Source organism: Dendrobium catenatum, unplaced genomic scaffold (genome assembly GCF_001605985.2).
Source record: "Dendrobium catenatum unplaced genomic scaffold, ASM160598v2 fragScaff_scaffold_1116, whole genome shotgun sequence".
NCBI lineage: Eukaryota > Viridiplantae > Streptophyta > Magnoliopsida > Asparagales > Orchidaceae > Dendrobium > Dendrobium catenatum.
This window is the reverse complement of record NW_021319578.1, coordinates 520,174-539,363: the sequence shown is the minus strand read 5'-3', so window position 1 is coordinate 539,363 and position 19,190 is coordinate 520,174. Positions and strand designations below refer to the sequence as shown.

Genomic DNA, 19,190 nt, shown 5'->3' with positions numbered 1-19,190 from the left:
TCAAAGCTATTGACCAAATCTATTTGGAATTCTACCCATTCAAATTGATGGATCACCGTCAATCATACAATTAACTCGGATCCTAAATATAATGGACGGCGATTATTTAGGGAGTTTTACCTTGAATGATTCACAAGTACAACCTTTAAAAACAAGCACGTGGCTTTTTCCTAACCGTCCGATTCATATAAACTTATGTTGGAAGGTGTCGATTCATATCTTAGTATCTCACAGCTCAATACTAATCTTACGCGCCACCTACATTTGCACCACATAAAAGAACCATCGGTACATGGTAGGTCCCACTTTTTGTTAGAAGCGATATAAATTGCCGTAGGTCCCCACCGCGAGTTTTCATGACCTTTCCTTTTGGAGCGAGGACTGTCTCTCGTCGCTAAGAGTTTGTACTGGCCGCGGACTCCGATCTCATCGGGGAATCGACGCCTTGTACGCCATCCGTGGCGGGGTTAGGGTTTCGGTTCTTTACGAATGATTGCCGGCGAATCCTGTGTTGTTAGCGTTCTTTGTGTTTTCTGAGATCTAACCGTCGATATTGCATCTTGCGTTTTCCTTCCGGAAGTGGAGGGTCGATAGGTTCTCCGATCTCCGGCCTTATGAACAGGAAGAAGAGGAACAGGCGTCCTCCGGCCATCTTTTTCTTTTTCCCCTTGTATTATCCATGATTCCCTCGTATCTTTTGAAGAATCGTGCAATTCTGTTGGTAGTTTGGAGTTTTTGCTTTTCGGTATAGCAATGGAGGCTGTGAGGAGGAAGAGAAAAGGGACCAAATCTTCTTTTATCCTAGGATCGCACCTTTCGGATGGCGGTGATAACGATAGGCAATGCAAGAAAAAGTGTATGGAGGGATCGCGGCCGGCTAAGTTGGGGCCTCGAGATGGCGGTGCTGCCCCCGGCGTCGTGATGACGGCGCCTCCATCTGGTAGGTCGGCATCGGCGTCTCCTTGCCGTGGGATTAAGCGGAAGCTTGGCTGCATCGAATCGGTCACTCGGATCGGACGTAAGAAAAAGCTGGAGCAGGAGTACATTCTTGACCGGGAGATCGGGCAAGGGAGGTTTGGATCTGTGCGATTGTGTAGGAGCAGGGTCAGTGGGGAGCAATTTGCCTGCAAGACGCTTCCCAAGAATGGCGAGGAAACTGTTCACAGGGAGGTGGAGATCATGCAGCATATATCGGGCCACCCTAATGTGGTAACACTGAAGGCTGTTTTTGATGATTCTGAATGTGTGCATTTGGTGATGGAACTTTGCTCGGGAGGACGGTTGCTGGACCAAATGGTTAAGGAAGGGAGGTATTCGGAGCAGAGGGCTGCAAATTTGCTCAGGGATCTGGCCTTTGTCATCAAATATTGTCATGACATGGGAGTTGTGCATAGGGATATTAAGCCAGAAAATATTCTTCTAACAGTGTCAGGGAAGATGAAGCTTGCAGATTTTGGATTGGCGGTGAGAGTTGCAAACGGTAAATTTTTTTTAAATGCTTTTATATTTCATCTTATAGCTTTCCTGGGTGTCATTGCTTCTGTGATGATTTATGATAATAAGGTCCTTTATCCTCTTATGGTCTAATTTTGTTCTTTTTAATGAATTTGGTGAGGCCACATGGTAAATTTGTTCCAGTTAATGCTAATGTATCCTCTATGGGAGTTTTAGCATGCCTTGTTAGTCTGAATTATTCATCCAATAGACAGGGTTGGACAAATCTTAGATGTAGACTGAATCGCACTTAATCACAATAATGATGTCAGAATGGGTTGATTTGTATTTTAAAGAACCTTTCCAAGAATTCTTGTGTTTGCTTTGGGGCTTGTAAATTTATTGTAATCCTATGTAAAAAAATTGTGTTATATTCATTTATTTTCACCTATATGCTTGTGATTCATGCCTATATTCAGTTTTCATTGTCGCGCCCTCATGAATAATGATCATCCAGACATCTTTCTTTAGGGTTGTTAGAACAATGTTATATCTATTTATTTCAGGTCAATCAATGACACGTGCAGATGATGCTTAAATCCAATTTTGTTTTCATGACAATCTTCCACCTTTTGATCTTTTTAGCAGTGTTAAATTTAATTCTATGTAGCAGGCTAGCAAGATTTTTAGCTTTGGTCTTATGAATTTTGCTATTCCTTTCAAGCTAAATATTATTAGCCAACACACTTACAATCAAAATATGGAGCTTTCTTAGCAAGAGATTCAGACTGACTAAAAGTATCCACTGATGTGAAGTATATATTTAAGTAGAAACAAAATCATATTAGTTGGATCCACCTAGTAAGTATTCCAGCATGTTTCAACCAGAAACATCAAACTAATGGTGAAACAAAAGCCTTCCAAAAAAAATCACACAAACATCCAAAATCCCCATAAGAAGTGGATATCACAAAACTCAGCATTTCATAATGTTCCAACCATATACTCAAATCAAAGCAAGAAAGATAACCATTCTAGAGAAACACAAAACCTCACAACAACAAAAAATTATTCAGAGGTGGATATCTAGCTTCGATGCAAGTAATCTGACTAGTTAGTTTCTCATCCAAAATTGAAGGGGTTCACAAACATTATATGTCTATTATTTTTCCACCTCCATCTTTTAATCTTTTGAGCAACCTGAATTTAATTCTATGTAGCAATTTAGCATGACTATGAGCTTTGGTCTTAAGAATTTTGCTATTCCCCTAAAGCTAAATATTACGTACCAACACACTTACAATCAAAAAATAGAGATCTCTTACCATGTAGTGCCCATGAGGAGATGAATTTTGATGTTTGTAATGAGATTTTAAAAAGAAAAAAAAATAATCATAACCATCTAAGAGAGTTTTAACCAACCACATTGAATAAGGAGATCCAAAGAGAAGGTGGAAATGAATTATATTATGCATAGAACAATGAGCATAAGTTTAGTTGATAATAATCATTATGCCTAAGATGTTATTCATTTTAGTCCATTAAGGCAAGTAATTCATGTTTGATAGAGGTTCTGAGAGGTAACCCTTTACGCAACATAAATTTTGTCCATTAAGAATAAAGAATGTTAATAAATGGATGTTTGGACTTTCAACAATGTGAAGATTTCATTCCCATTCTAGAGAAACTTATCCTTATTAGGCTGAATAGTGATAGATTTAGGGTCTATTTGGTTGGCCATAAAGTAAATACAATGTAAAGTAAATCCTTTGATGTTGTTTGGTTGTCTGTAATCTAAAGGTAGGGGAACTGTTTATTTTTTTGTTTGGTTGAGACGTTGAGTGTATGCAGAGTAAAGGAAATTCAATATATTTGAAAATAATGGACAATTTGATAATTCCTATAGCTTGGGAACATGATCTAGGCAAGATGAATGGTAAAAAGACAAAATTGAAATCCATGCATCCCAATCTACTCAAAGACATGGTATCATAAAGAATCAAGCAATATCCATCCAAGAAGATACATATTTACACTCTAAGAACTCATAAAATAGATTAAGCACATCAAAATAAAGCATAAGCTCTTATGGACCAAGCTTCAACAAATAAACACAAATATCCGTTTTTTGATCACAGATTAGGACATAAAAATAAAGAAAATTTTAGTAAGATGATTCTATACCTGCGACAATGGAGGAAGAAATGCTGGCGTGAAACAAACTTCTTTCTCTAGCCCGCACTCGTGATTTCCTTTTTTCACTCGAATCGGGCGATTTACTTTACACGGAGAATGAGTTAAGGCGGGGAGTTTGGTATACATTGATATTTTATTTTACTTTACTTTGAGTCAAACCAAACATCTAAAAAGTTAAAATCCATGCATTTACTTGACTTTACACTCATTTAACTTCCAACCAAATAGCTCAATGTTATTGGAAGCAATTAGAGTAGGAATGTTGAAAAGTGATCAAACTCCATTTGAGATAATATCAACTATTTTTCCATTTGCAGAGAGATTGGGAATAGAACGTATATAACAAACAACTTTTAAATAACTTTCATATTACAAATAGTGTTAAGGATATACTAAGAGATGGGAAACTTTTTCTCCCTTTCACATTAGGCAAAGTTGGTTGATGCCAATATATAATGTGAAACTTTTTAGGTGCTTCCTCATCTTATAAAAATATAGTTGCTAGAGTAGTAACCTTCAAAAAGTATGTAGGCAAAGACAAAGATCTGCAGCAGTAGGATAAATTTTTTTGAACAGAGGATCTAATAGATTGAAAACAATCAGCCATATATAATTTTTTTTTGGTTTGAATCCATCCAACCTTTTATTAAGTATATCATACAAAGGTTTGACAATCCTTAGCTAAGATTCTGCCAGGCTGAGGGAAGGCCTAGATATTTCATTGGTAAATAGCGATGATTAATACAAATTACTAAGGATATCACAAAGGAATATTATTTTTTTACAAATTCTGCAAAATAAATTATCATCATATTAGAATTAACGTATATCCCATAAGGTTACTGAATGTGGAAAGGCAATCCTATAGAGTTGATGATGCATGCTCTATAAGATTTTTATGATGAAGATAGCAATTTGATTGGTATCCTCTTATGGTGGGGTGGAGGGTTATGTGGGTGGTGGTGAAAATAGTATTTAGGGTTTATATATATTTGGTGTTGAAACTTCTAGGCTGTCAAAGGAAAAGTTTTTCTTAGAGAAAACAAGTGAATAACTTTGGATTAAAGGTTTGAGATATTAAGGAATTAGTTTTGATATTTTTATGGACTTTTAATCAATGGTTAAGGAGTTGTGAATTTTTCAATCTGGTTGTTGATCATGGAAAATTGCTTCTTTAATGGGGCATTGAGACCGTGGGAGGTTATGAGTGATATGAGGGAATATGTAGGAGAATTTTAAAATATTGAATGTATTTTGGGGTTGAGTAAAGTTAGGATTGTGGTTATGTAGAGGAGATAAGAATTTTGTTGGGAAAGAGGAATAAGGGTGGGAAAATATCATTAAGAACTCAAAATCTCTAGGGGATCAGCTATCAAGCTTTTTACACTAAGTTTGCAAAAGTAAAAGGTAATTTTTATTTAATGAATTCAATAGTACAAAGCAATATATTCTTTATAGGTCTATTCCAAACCTAAATAAATTTGTAAATCCTTGGGAGCTAATAAGTACTATTATATTTGATTGATGATTTGTCCTAATACAAAACGAAAGAAAATACGTGAAATAAAATAAAATTTAAAACTTTAAATGGCATGAAAATTTTGATTGGCCAAAGAAGGCAAGTCTAGTGGTTTTGAAATAAACAATTATTATAGATTTTTTGCTTTCTTGACTTGTATGTCTGACCTACCTATTAAGGGCTTTAAATTGAGCTTCTTATTTACTTTTCAATGATTTTAGAGAGATTATGGGTCGTGAGCTTTGCATGATGATTAATCCAAATTTTTATGTAGTGCCTTGCTTTTTGGCCTTCTTATTGATCTTTATATTGAATCATTGATGTTGCATTAACTTCATCAGACCTCAAATAACTCAACTCTGCAAGTTAAAGTCCATGTACTCATCAACAAGATCTAAGGCAGGTTTATCCAAATTTTCTTTGGTCATTTAAGTGTCCTTAGAAAGTAATTATTTTTTATCTGACCAAGAATTTAGGTGATGTGCATGTTGATAGTGAGTGTTCTTTGAAATGATGCTATCAATATGCAAGAGCTGTGGTTTATTAGAAACTCGCACAATTAGACTTATGTCTCATGCAATCGGATTATCTTACAAATCTTGAGACTTAAGAATATTCCCTGATAAGATAGTATATCATTAATATTAAAAATAGAATTTATGTGCACGTTAGGAGGGAATTCAAGAAGATAAAACATTTGATCTAAAATTCTTAATAATTTTGGATGGGCCACAAGTTCAATTATTGAGCTTAGTATATTGGATGGGATAACGCTTGGGGAAAATTTAAATTAAGAGATGATCATTTCCTTACATTCCTTAGAAGAACATTTAAAATTTACTACAATTGTATATTTATTATTAATCAATTAGATTTGTTGTTTTACTTGTTTATGTAGATCATAAAAAATTTGTGAAAATGTGAATGTAAGATCTAAAACTGAATGATGGGGAATATTTGTTATATTAATTAGTTTCTTTGGGTCATTACGATAAAAAACTTTGAAATATATTTTTTGAGATGTGTTAGAAATAATGCTGTAATATGCAAACTTAGAAGTAGGTTGATGCAAGTCTCAATCGCTATTATTCTTAACTACCTTAGTAAGCTATCTAAGGATTTATTAACAATTGTTATTTGATTGTCTGATTGGGGCTTGAAATGTAGATTAAAATTTTAATTATATTTTAACTAGTTCTCATAATTTTAATTATATTCTAACTAGTTATCATAATTTTAATTTTATTCTAACTAGTTATAAAAAATATACAATAAATCTGACTTCCCTGTTTGAAACTATAATTGATGATAATCCCTGTAATCTAATATTTTCTTTGAAAAAAGGTTGATTATATTGTAGACGGTATTAATTTTTGAACTTGATAAAAAGTGTGTTATTTTTGAGAAATTATTAATAACCATTAAATTATTATCATGTCCACACAAAATTCTTGACAATCTTAAAATAAAATCCATGGAAAGATCTTCCTAAAATCTATAGGGGATCGGGAGAGCAATGTACTTATTAATGTTTTGCTTAGTTATTTCTATTAGTTTACAAGTAAGACGATGGATAATGATGGATTCACTATCTCTTTTTAGTAGACGACAACAACAACAACGGGCCTTTATCCCACTATGTGGGGTCGGCTAAATGAATCCTTTTTCTCCATTGTGTCATGTTAAGATTTACTCTCTTTTTAGGGAGGTTAAAAAAGTCTTGATTCTACCAATTTAATGGTTTTATCCTTTTCGAAGTATCCTGATACACCCTTTAAAATGAAGCCTAGTGATTAGAAAATCTCAAAGAGATGATATGGGATACAAAGCTTCTCAATAAAAATAGCTATAAAGTAGATGAAAATGAAGCTTAGTGATTAGAAAATCTCAAAGAGATGATCTAGGGATACAAAACTTATTTTCTCAATAAAAATAGCTATAACGAACATAAATGAGGTTGGTCGGAGTAAGAGGTTTATCCTGTTCATTTAAGAAGATGAAAATCAGGTTAGACAATATAATCATTTTTTATTCTTGAGAAGTAAAAAAAAATTGTGATTCTAAAGAGGAGATGACTAAGTTGACTCGAGATAAAGCATCAATAGCTTTTTTCTTCGTATCTGTTGTGTGTTCAAAACTTCAAATGAAAGAATGGTTTTGAAGAAATTCAACATATTTGGTCTATCTATTGTTAAGTTTTTTTGGGTGTTAATACACTTAAGGGCATGATGGTGAAAATATAGGACACATTTTTTGTGTAATAGTAGTGTCTCTAGTGTTTAAAGGATTATATAATGTCATAAAATTCTTTATCATAAGTAGTTTTGCTTCGTCTCTTTAATATTTCACTAAAGTAATAACGGGATGATTATTTTGATTGAGCACTCCACTTATGCTAATCCAAAGGCATCAGAAAAGACTTTAAAAGGCTTGATAAAATCAAGCAATCAAATGACAGGTGAAAAGGTCATGACTTTTAATGCAGTCAAAGGCTTTGGCTGCATTAGTTGTCCATGCAAATTTAAAAATTTGAAGGATGTATGCAATTAAGCGATGATGATTCTAAAATTTTTAATAAATCTAAAAGAGAGTGAGAGGTATTGAACTGGACTGAAGGGACTTGTTTATGTTGGGGATAGGGGAGAAGTCATCGTAGAGAGGGGGATGGGAAGGAAAATGGAAGCCCTCCTGAAAATGGAAGCCCTCCAGCAGGAGTCAGAGGCATCTATATCCAAGACGAACCAATGGGTGAAGAAAAAGGGAAGAGATTAAAGGGAGAGAGGGGTGTCGCCAGGACATGAAACAGTATGGCCTCTGTTACTTTATCCACATTGCTTTCTCCTAACTACAATTGCTTTGTACCTATTGCCATGTGCCATATAACTTTTGCCTGTGCGACTGGGTGGTCTTAAGGATAATCTAGTTTTTTTGGTCAATAGTTATTTGGCAATTTTGGGCATTTATTGGATGAATGTGCTGCTTATGCATCCAGCAGAGTAATTCCAGGTTTAGAAATGCTTTTGTGGCATTAAGATTGGGTTGAATTGAATATGAAGTGGCTGTGATAGTCGAGAATTATAAGAATGAATGCGGAATAAGGTGCGACTTATATTCTTCTCAGTGGCTGTACAGGTTCCTTTGTTCATTATTGGTTGAGCTTTTAGTGTTTAATTTTAAGATTTACTGCCAGTTTTGCTTGCCATTCTAATTTTCCAATTATATAAAGGTTTTTTTAAATATTTTTTTAGTGTGATCACTGTTGTGCACCGAAATCTTACTTTATGACATTAAAAAAAACTATTGCACTTTTTTTCTTATATTGCAGTTGTGAACAGAAAATGGTGACGATGGTTTTTTGTTTGATGATGCCAGGAATCTTCTGTTTGCTTATTTCTATCAAATCATGTGGCATCTTGTTTTTCATGGCCATGCATTAGCTTTATCTCAACTATTTAGGTTCATGTTTCGATTTTCAACTGTGCACATTTTTCAATTGCATGAAAACTGCGTAGTAGTACAGGTCCTGAAACAGAAACCTTTTTTAAATCTTGGTTCGCTTAATAATTACACAATAACTGGGAAACCTAACAGGCTTATTGTACTTATGTGTGGGAATAGGAAGTCTCCCACCCTATGGTGCACCCACACTACTACTCAAAGAGGTATTCGTGTCCTATCCTTGTTGTCGTGTCAGTGGTTGTGCATTATAGTTCCCACCTATATCTCTTTGGAAGCTGGCAATGCAAATTCCAATGAAATTTGTTCATATTTTAACAAAAATCTATAATTGAATGGAAAACATAGATGGATGGGTGGATGGAAGAGGCAGTTGCTGCAAGTTTCTCATCCATGCATGGAAACAAAGCTTAAAAGCCTTGCTAGAGATTGAGGTAGAATACAACACTTGACATGGAGAGATAACCCTTTATATATGACATGTTTATGTGCTTTTTTTAGACCCAAATATTTTAAAGCTTAATGATTGGAGTTCAATACAAACTCTTTAGATTATAGGCAATGTCTTCAATAATGAAGGCCATGCATAATAACAAACTCCATGTGATAATCTGAATATTTCTATTAAATATATTTAGGATTGTAAACGAATCGAGTTGAGCCGAGCTTCAACATGTTAAAGCTCAAGCTCATATTCCAGGACCCTGTTCGAGGTCGACTCTATAAGAAATGAGCTTTTTAGTCTTTATTCAAGCTTGAGCTCGTTTAAAAAACCCCTGCTCGAGCTCAGTTCACATTCATATTTGAGCTCGATTATTTCAACTTATCGAGCCTCTTAATGAGCGCTCATTAACAAGTCGTTCGAGCTGCTCGTTAATGATCTGGTTGTTTAGCTCGTTTAACCTGGTCGTTTGTTTGACTTGTTTAAACAAAATAAAATACCTAAAATTGCATATCGTGAATAGCAAGCGAAACCGCTTCCGCCTCCAACTTCCCGCTTCCGGAGGTTTGGCTGATATTCCAATTTTTTTCGTTTTATAGAGCAAAATAATACTGTCCTGCACGGTGTGGGACTAATGCGTGAGCGTGAGCAGGCGCGAAGAGCGTCAAGTTGAGAGAGGGAGCTGGAAAATATTTTTTTGTAATTTTTTTTTTCTAATGCTTGAGTGGGAGCGGACAACAAGAAGGGGGTGTGGGAGCGGGGGCTGGAAAATAATTTTTTGTCATTTTTTGTTTTTTGTTTTTTTACATCCGGCCTCCTAGGGTTATTGAATAGCGGTTGATTTTATTTTTATTTTTTAATTTTTTCTTATTAATTGAGCAAGCTCATGAGCTAATGAGTTGGGTATATTGCCGAGCTTGAAATGGAGTTTCTATAATATACAAAGTCTATTATGAGCTCGAATCGAGCTCGTTGTTTGATATGCTCGACTCGCGAGCTTGTTTACAAGCCAGTTTGACTCACTTACACCCTTAGAATCACTAATTTCTTCGTTTAACTCATGAACAGCATCAAAATCTTTGATTTCACTTTTTATCTCCCCCACAAATACCTGCAAATTCTTACTAATGCATTCATTGTCATGCTGACCAAATTGAAGATATTGAAATGATGCTTTTGCATAAAGCTTAGATCCAAAAGCAAAGCAAGTTGTTTTCTCCTTGTGCTTATTAACCGTAGTGTTAATGCCCTTGGATGAGGTAGGTGAAATAGATTGAACTTGCTTGTTTTGATGGAATGATGCACAACTAGAATACCTAGTGACTTTCTTCGACATAAGAAATTTAAGTATTTACATTTGAAGTCTAATACATGTTGAAAGCTTGCTTAAATGTTAGACTTTGGTTAGATGTCATCTCTTTCTTCTTATTAGGTCTTTGATTTTAGGATCTTTAATGATTTCAAATTTATTTGTGTTAGTAACAATTGTAGGATTCATGTAGCTGATCCCATGTCATGGGATAAAGGCTTGTTATTGTTGTTGTTGTTGTTAGTAATAATTGTAATTCATTACTTTAATAAATCAAATTCATCAAAAAAGCATTTGCAATATTGGAAATGTAATTTTTTTTCTTATTTCAGCTAAGTTAATAGTAAGATCCTTTCCTAATTTTTCTCTTTGCCATTAAATGATGTTTAAAATGATTAAGATGAAAGTGTAATATAAGTTGAAGGTATATTTCCATGATTACAACAACAACAATAATAACAAACCTTTATCCCACCGTGGGGTCGGCTACATGAAATATTTTTCTCTATTGTGTTATGTTAAGAGTCAAATTCTCATCTAAATCTAAAAAAGAAAAGTCATTTGTAATATTTTCTAAGTCTTTTCAGGTCTCCCGTACATTCCTCAAAATTTTTATTCATCTACAAACGGAAGTTTTTATATTTACTTATATGATGCTAAAATCTCTAAATCTCATAAAAAATATCACTAATATTAAATTGCTTAAAATAAAATATACTTTTTTCATGCGTATGCTTTGATGTGATTTATATACCAAAGTTATAGATAAGTAAATATAAAGATTTATGTATTAGATGTATAAATACATAAGAATTTTATATTATGTATGTAAATCCCCCATTTGATTTTGTATGTTTCCTTTTAGAAGTTCTAGGATTGTATAAATAATACTCAAATATTAGCATGAAATATTAAATGCCTAACACTGGAGCCAAAATGCATGGCGTTATATATTTTTTTGGCATAGTAGTGTAACTCTCCGAAGTCTTATTCATATAACAATGGGATTTTATGCAGGTCAGAGACTGTATGGAATTGCTGGAAGTCCCGCCTATGTTGCCCCCGAAGTCCTTTCAGGTCACTATTCTGAGAAAGTCGACATTTGGGGTGCAGGCGTTCTTCTTCATGCCCTCTTAGTCGGTTCTCTTCCATTCCCGGGAACCTCGCGTGAAGCTATATTTGAGTCCATTAAAACGATGGAGCTGAATTTTCACGGTGAAATATGGGACTCTGTATCTCTTCTTGCACGGGATCTATTAAGTCGAATGCTCACCAGAGATGTTTCCTCAAGATTGGTAGCAGACGAAATTCTAAGTACTTGCTACTTCCCCATATCCCATTTTATCTTTTTAATTTTTTCTTGCTTCACAAATGCTGATCCCCTTTATTTACCAGGACATCCCTGGATTCTGTTCTACACAGAGTGTCCTCCCAGGCTAATTACAAGCAACCCAAGAATCCGAATTAGGAGTGCGGCGGCACCCAGAATCGATTGCGGGTATTCGGATCCGAGGTCCGACGACGAGCAAGATGAATGTGGTGGTTTTGTCGATGCTCTCGCGGCGGCGATATCGAGGGTGAGGATATCGGAGCCGAAGAGGAGTCGGCTTTGCGTGCCCGCCGGCCAAATTCCACAGGAGTGCTCATCTAACATGAAGGCTAATAATCTCTGTACAGCCTTTTGACCGGTCACTGGTGTATAGTAATCGAAGCTTCCAACTGTGAGTGAGTATTGAATTGACCACATAAGAGTTTCTTTCTAGCTTATTAGAATCCAACAGGGGGGGTTGGGTTGGGTTGGGTTCTCTGATTTTATGATATTCTAACTCTAATTTGCAGCCAATTATCTTTTCACTTGAACATAACTGAAGTGCTTTACTCTACCTACCGTAGCGAACTAGCAATGTAAATTTGTGTAAATAAGGGGTTGTGTACTGCTGCTTCCTGATTATTATTTTGTAGCCAATTATCTTTTCAGTTGACAACGTAAGTTGTTTATTTTAGCCTCAATTTGGCAAGCCCTGCATTGATATGGGTCCCCTAATTATAGTTATATTTGATTGATTTTTTTTTTACATTGTGTAATGCTTATATGTTTTATTTTTTGGATAGTTTGATTTCTAATTTTAGAGCAGAATATTTGAAGTTTTCTTGGTCATAATAACATGATTTTACTGTAAGGTTTGTTAACTGCACGCATAAGGTAACGATCCTTCTCCCTTTGGTGCGTTTTTCTGGTTGAGAGAGCAAAATAACGTAGGACGCACTGTTCACCTGCAATGAAATGGCGGAATATTTGGCGTTCGGCTGGAGCGACCGAACGACGCCATACACTCGTGTGGCGTTCGGTTGGAGATGCCCTAAATGTGTTCATGTATTACATTTTTTGTGGTTTTTTAATGATTGGGTTCTGTATTTGCTTTTTGGTTTAGGGACTTTTTAGATCAACATTTGTAAAATGTATTTGTTTAAAAATGGCAGAGTAATTAAAATGTCAAAAATATGAGTTATTTGATGCGATGTAAATTAAATATATTAAAATAATAGTTTGGGATTTTATTGAACAATGTAAATTGTAAGGGACAATGAATGCTTAACGTTTGTGTGCGCGAGTTATAAGTGAATATTTTGTTGAGAGTGGAGAATTTAATCTTCATGATTATTAAGCTTAATTGAACAACTTTTTCATTAAGAATTTTTATAATTAAAAAAAATCTATTAGCTTTATTGTCTTTATTATAACCATACATGTGATATTTTGATCTTCAGAGGAAACTAAGAATAATCTCAAATGATATGGGCTTAATTATCTCAATTTTAAAATGATAAATTATAATTATCTTCAAATTTATGAGATTATAACGAATGAGTACTGAAATTATTCAATCACTATGTGATAAAATTTTAAAGAGAAATTTAATAAGTTTAAAGTTGTCTCTTATGAGGGTTTCTGGAGAGAATTATTAGCAATTTTTATATAAGCCTTTTGTTTTTATTTTTTTCTTGTTTGATTAAACATGTAATTTCTTTCTTTCTGATATAATGAAAATAGTGTTGCAATGCTAAAACCAAATAGTGAACGACCAAGAAGAAAAAGTCCTACAGTGAAAGATCTGGTAAGTTAAAACCAAAGGCCAAAACGTTATGCAAAGCCACTCCATCTGAAGAACCTAATAATATGTCTAAAAGCCTTAAAAGTCAAATTCTAATCTAGATCTAATAAAGAAAGGGCATTTCTAATATTTTCTAACCAAGTTTTTTTAAGCCTACCTCTATCTTTCTTAACATAGGCCGTTTTATGTGAATAAACCATCTAAGACGACTCTCTATGATCTTATCTACAACTGGAGCTACTCTAACCTTTTCGTGTATTTGTTTATTTCGTATTCTATCTCTAAAAGTAAATCCACTCATCCACCTGAGCATCCTCATCTCTGCAACACTTAACTTAATATTATACTTCTCTTTTAATGGCCAAAATCCTACGCCATAAAGCATTGTAGGTCTAACCACCATCTTATAAAATTTCCCCTTAAATTTGAGTGGTACTTTTCTATCACACAACATGCCCGTTGCATTCCTCCACTTCATCCATCAAACTTGAATTCTACTAATAATATCCCCATCTATTTCACCATCACCCCCACTAGAACTATTACTACTAAAATTACACTCCATGTATTTATTTTTAGATCTACTCAAATGAAAACCTTTAGATTCTAAGGCCGACATTCATAATTCAAAATTTTCTTCAACTCTCTCTATAGTCTTATCAACAAGAAGAATATTATAAGCAAAAATCATACACCAGGAAACATCCTCTTGCAAGTCTGTGGTAAGAACATCCATGACTAAAGCAAAAAGATATGAGCTTATTTAATAAAGTAAGCTGAATATAATTTAAGCTCGTCCAGATTCAATTTATTTGCTGCTCTCCAGCAAAAAAGTTTTACTAATACGCCGATAAAAACATAAATCTTTATTTTCATCTAGGGAGCTAAGGTCACTATAGTCAATTTTATTTTTACAATCTTCATTAAAAAGTTTAGCAAAATATCTCATCCATCTTTGTTGAATATCATCTTCTAATAAAAGTATTTTTTGATCTTCATCTTTAATACACTTCACTTGAACTAAATCCTTACTGAAATTATTCAATCACTATGTGATAAAATTTAAAAGAGAAATATAACAAGTTTAAAGTTGTCTCTTATGAGGGTTTCTGGATTGAACTATTAGCAATTTTCATATAACCCTCTTTTTTTTTTCTTGTCTGATTAAACATGTAATTTCTTTCTTTCTGATATATTGAAAATGGCGATGGTCAATTTAGGGTATTATCTCAATGCCAACTTCCTCTTTACAGTCGAAAGAAACCAAAGATCCACAAGCCAAAACGTTATGCAATACATGAACAAGCCTTAAACAAGTCAAATACAGAGCTTATTATGTACGTTACAGGTGGATCTGGACTTTCTGGATCAGCAATCAGCTGACTAGGGAATTTTTTCATGTATTTATTCAATAAAGTAACAACAACAACATCAATAAATTTTTATGCATTACGTGGAGTCGGCTACATGAATTCTTTTTCTTCATTGTGTCCGATTAAAAGCCAAATTCTCATCTACTGATATTTTCTAAAGTCTTTTTAGGCCTATCTCTATCTTTCTAAATATAGGTTAAATCTAAAACATCTACTCTCCTAACTGGGTCTCCAGTAGGAACTTTAATTTGGTCCGGTCACAGGATGTAGCTCTACGTTCGACCGCCAGTAGAATCGCGCCAAACGTTCTCATTATTTACCGTGCGCCCCGACAACCCGACCAGGAACGGACCCAGGCTGGCTCAGTATTTCTCGATTTTGCTAAGTATGCCCGGTATTGCTAGGTATTGGTCGATTTTGCTCGACAATAACCAATACCGAGCAAATACCGAGCAATACTGAGAAAATACTGAGTAATACCGAGGAATACCGAGTTGTACCGAGTTTTTTCTAGAAAAACTCGGTATTCCTCGGTATTGCTCTTCAAAGAGCGGTATTTCTCGTTATTTCCAAGCAATACATAACAATACCGAGCAATACCAAGCAAATACCGAGTAATACCGAGTAATACCGAGGAATACCGAGTTGTACCGAGTTTTTCTAGGTACAACTCAGTATTGCGAGGTCTTGCTCGGTATTGGTTTTCACATAGCGGTATTTCTCATTATTGCCGAGCAATACCTAGCAATACCGAGCAATACCGAGCAAATACCGAGTAATACCTCGCAATACGCAACCAACATACCGGGGTTCCGGTCCGGGTCAAGTCGTCGCGCGGTAAAGAGTAAGAGCACGTGGCTACATGTTATTGGCGGCCGAACGTAACTCTACGTCCGGTCAGAGGACGTAATAATTGTTCATTGGAGCAACTTCAACCTTTTATGCTCATTTGTATATTGTCTTTGAGAATAAATCCACTCATCCACCCAAGCATCCTCAACTCTGCAACACTTAACTTAATATCATACTTCTCTTTTAATGGCCAAAATTTTGCGCCATAAAGCATTACAGGTCTAACCATCATCTTATAGAATTTTTCCTTAAGTTTGATTGATACTTTTCTATCACACAACAAGCCCGATTCATTCCTCCACTTCATGCATCCAACTTGAATTCTACTAATAATATCCCCATCTATTTCACCATCACTCTGAATGATAGACCCAAGATATCTAAAACGTGTACTCTTACTAATAACTTAATCGCTCAAAGTCACAAACCCCCCACTAGAATTATTATTACTAAAGTTACACTCAATGTATTTATTTTTAGACTCTACGGTCGACCTTCATAATTCAAATTTGCCTTCAACTCTCTCTGTAGTCTTATCAACAAGAAGAATATCGTAACCAAAAAGAATACATCAGGGAACATCTTCTTACAAGTCCGTAGTAAGAACATCCATGACTAAAGCAAAAAGATATGAGCTTATTTAATAAAGTAAGCTGAATATAATTTAAGCTCGTCCAGATTCAATTTATTTGCTGCTCTCACAGCAAAAAAACTTGCCGACAGTATTGAATATCATTAGTGCCTTTCCAGATGTGAGTTTAACTATACAGATCTTTTTCATAAATTCAAAGATATATCTCACAGTTAACGAGATCTTAAAATTCCAACTCTGCATATATTCTTCATGTTGCCTTTTAGTCAGATCTAAATCTATCAAATCAGTATGTTAGATCCAAGGTTCTCTGATGTAGATATCAAGACCAGATGCGATTTGAGCTTGCAAAATAAAATGGAAGGAAGAGAGAACTTTTCTCACTGATTTTTTAAAATCAAGGTAGCTTGCAAAAGATATGATTGAATTCCTTAAAATAACAAATAAAATAGAGTATAATAGGAATTCTATAGGGATTGAAGCAACATAATTTTGACTAGCTAGGAGTATAATATTATATAATATTATATACATAATAGATTTTCATACGCAAAATTTTTCATATTTGTTGCGTCCAGGAGTATTCTAAAGTTTATCGTCTTAGCGTTGTACGAAAATCTGGCACGCAATCGGATAAGAGAGAGGGTCTAACATTTATGAGACACCAAGATTTTTACGTGGAAAACTCCTGAAAAGGGGGAAAAACCACTGAGCCTAGCCCAGTTTGAATGAATCCACTAGTATTGCAGTCGATTACAAATGAGGCCCTTCCTTGGGAGAAGGCCTTAGCTTGATGTACATTTTATATAGTACATTACATGATATGAATACAAAGAATCACTATTGACATGTTCATTTAGTCGAGAAGACCGAAGTCGGCGGGCGACGGAGGTCGGAGGGCTTGTAGTCGGTGGGCAACGTAGGTCAGGAGGACTGTAGTCGGCTAGCGACGGAGGTCGGAAGGACTGTAGTCGGCGGGCGACTTAAGTCAGGAGGACCGTAGTCGACGGGTGACAGAGGTCGGAAAGATTGTAGTCGGTGGATGACATAAGTCAGGAGGACCGTAGTCGACGGGCGACGGAGGTTGGAAAGACTGTAGTCGGTGGGCGACGTAAGTCAGAAGGACCGTAGTCGGATGGCGACGGAGGTCGGAAGGGCTGTAGTCGGCGGGCGACGTAAGTCAGGAGGACCATATTCGGCGGGCGACAGAGGTTGGAAAGACTGTAGTCGGCGGACGACATAAGTCAGGAGGACCGTAGTCGATGGGCGACAAAGGTCGAAAGAACTGTATTCGGTGAGCGACATAAGTCAGGAGGACCGTAGTCGGCGGGCGACGGAGGTCGAAAAGACTATAGTCTGATGACGAAGATCAGAAGGACAGCGTCAGGTAAAAGTCCAACAATGGAAAGAAATCCATCTTCGCGTAGACGTCCAGCGAAGTCCGATAACCGGTAGAAGTCCGGCGTCGGGTAGAAACTTGGCGAAGAGTGAAGGTCCGACGTCGGGTAGAAGTCTGACGTCTGTTGGTGGCAGAGCAGAACTCCGACTTCACTTGGGCGGAGTTTCGGCGTCAGGAGGGAACTATGTTGCAAATTGGGAAGAATTTCAGCATCACGTGGAAGTTGGGCAGAATTCCTGCGTTCTCCCGAATATCACGCAGAATCCCGGTGTGTTCGGGCGGTAGGACGAACTCCGGCGGTGGTCGAGGAGGAGAGGATTCTCCCTTTCCCCTTTTTCTTCTTCTCTCTCTTCACTTGAGTCCCTCTTATGAAGAATGCGGGCTCTATTTATAATTTTTCTGGAGTTGCATGACTTGTAAATATGTGTGAGATCAGGTGTGAATAGGGAGTGGTCGAATGGACGGTTGATGTTGAACCCTTTGATCATACACCGTTTGTTAGCCATTTGAAGGCCTTGGTGATGTCAAAATCATGTGATCTTTGGCTCGTTGGATTCGTCTCGTCGAGCCGTTCGATTCTACTATAAGCTCGCCAAAATCGGAGACCGTTTGGTAACTCAAATTGTGGTTTGAACCTTCCAACAACGCTTTAGGTCCTTGATTTGGACTCATTTGGGCTTGGATTGAGACAAATTTGGTGTCGTTGGGTTCGTATTTCCGAGACGCTCAGTTTGACTGTAAGTTTTCTGAAATCGAAGTTCAAGTGCTCCCGGATTTAATTTTTGAAGTTTCCAACTTGATTTTTGCATCGAGATTCGTGCCCGACCAAGATAATTTTTGCATGAAGTATCAATATTAATGCATAATTTGTAATCCCATATTTATAGGTAAGGATTAAAATATAGAGAATGTAATATTCAAGTCATATAGGAATTACACTGGATTGATTGGACTTTCTGATGTGATACATGCTTGGAGTTACACAAGATTATCAAGATAATTTAATAGAAGTTTAACCTTTATAAAGTTATGCGTCAATTCAATGTAAGTTACAGGAATTCGTAGTCTTCCACTTGCTTAGGAAAATAATCGTGTAGAATAATCAAGACACTCACAATCAAACACAAAGACGAAGTAATGTAAAAGCTTATAACACAAATCCAAAAGTTAATAATGAGATGTTCACCTTGAGGATCTACTCTCTCTATGGATCTAGGTTGAGCGGAGAAAGATCTTTCACACTAGAAATAAGGTGACCACTAAGAAGGACGAGCCGAGGAACGTCGTTGTTGGGAAGGTAGTCAGAGATGGAGGCGGCACGGGGCGTCCAATGAGGGACCACGGGATTCGTGGTCGTTGCAGTTCAATGGTCTCGACAAGACAATACACGATACGGTTGACATAGCGTTCGACGGTGACGTCGTACTCTCATGTTGAATGATTCTTTATGTTCAGACTCCCCACAGAATAATTCCTCCTCAACCACAGCCTCTCTAGTCAAACAT

The 19,190-nt window shown here is 35.9% G+C and overlaps 1 protein-coding gene across 1 annotated transcript; it reads left to right on the top strand.

Moving 5' to 3' along the window:
• Positions 1 to 362: 362 nt before the first annotated feature.
• On the top strand, positions 363 to 12,366 carry LOC110116713 (serine/threonine-protein kinase PEPKR2). Its single transcript, XM_020850412.2, has 3 exons — positions 363 to 1,480; positions 11,374 to 11,670; positions 11,752 to 12,366. Exons 1-3 carry the CDS (start codon positions 754 to 756, stop codon positions 12,039 to 12,041), a joined length of 1,314 nt encoding a protein of 437 aa, XP_020706071.1. The 5' UTR covers positions 363 to 753; the 3' UTR covers positions 12,042 to 12,366.
• Positions 12,367 to 19,190: the final 6,824 nt, after the last annotated feature.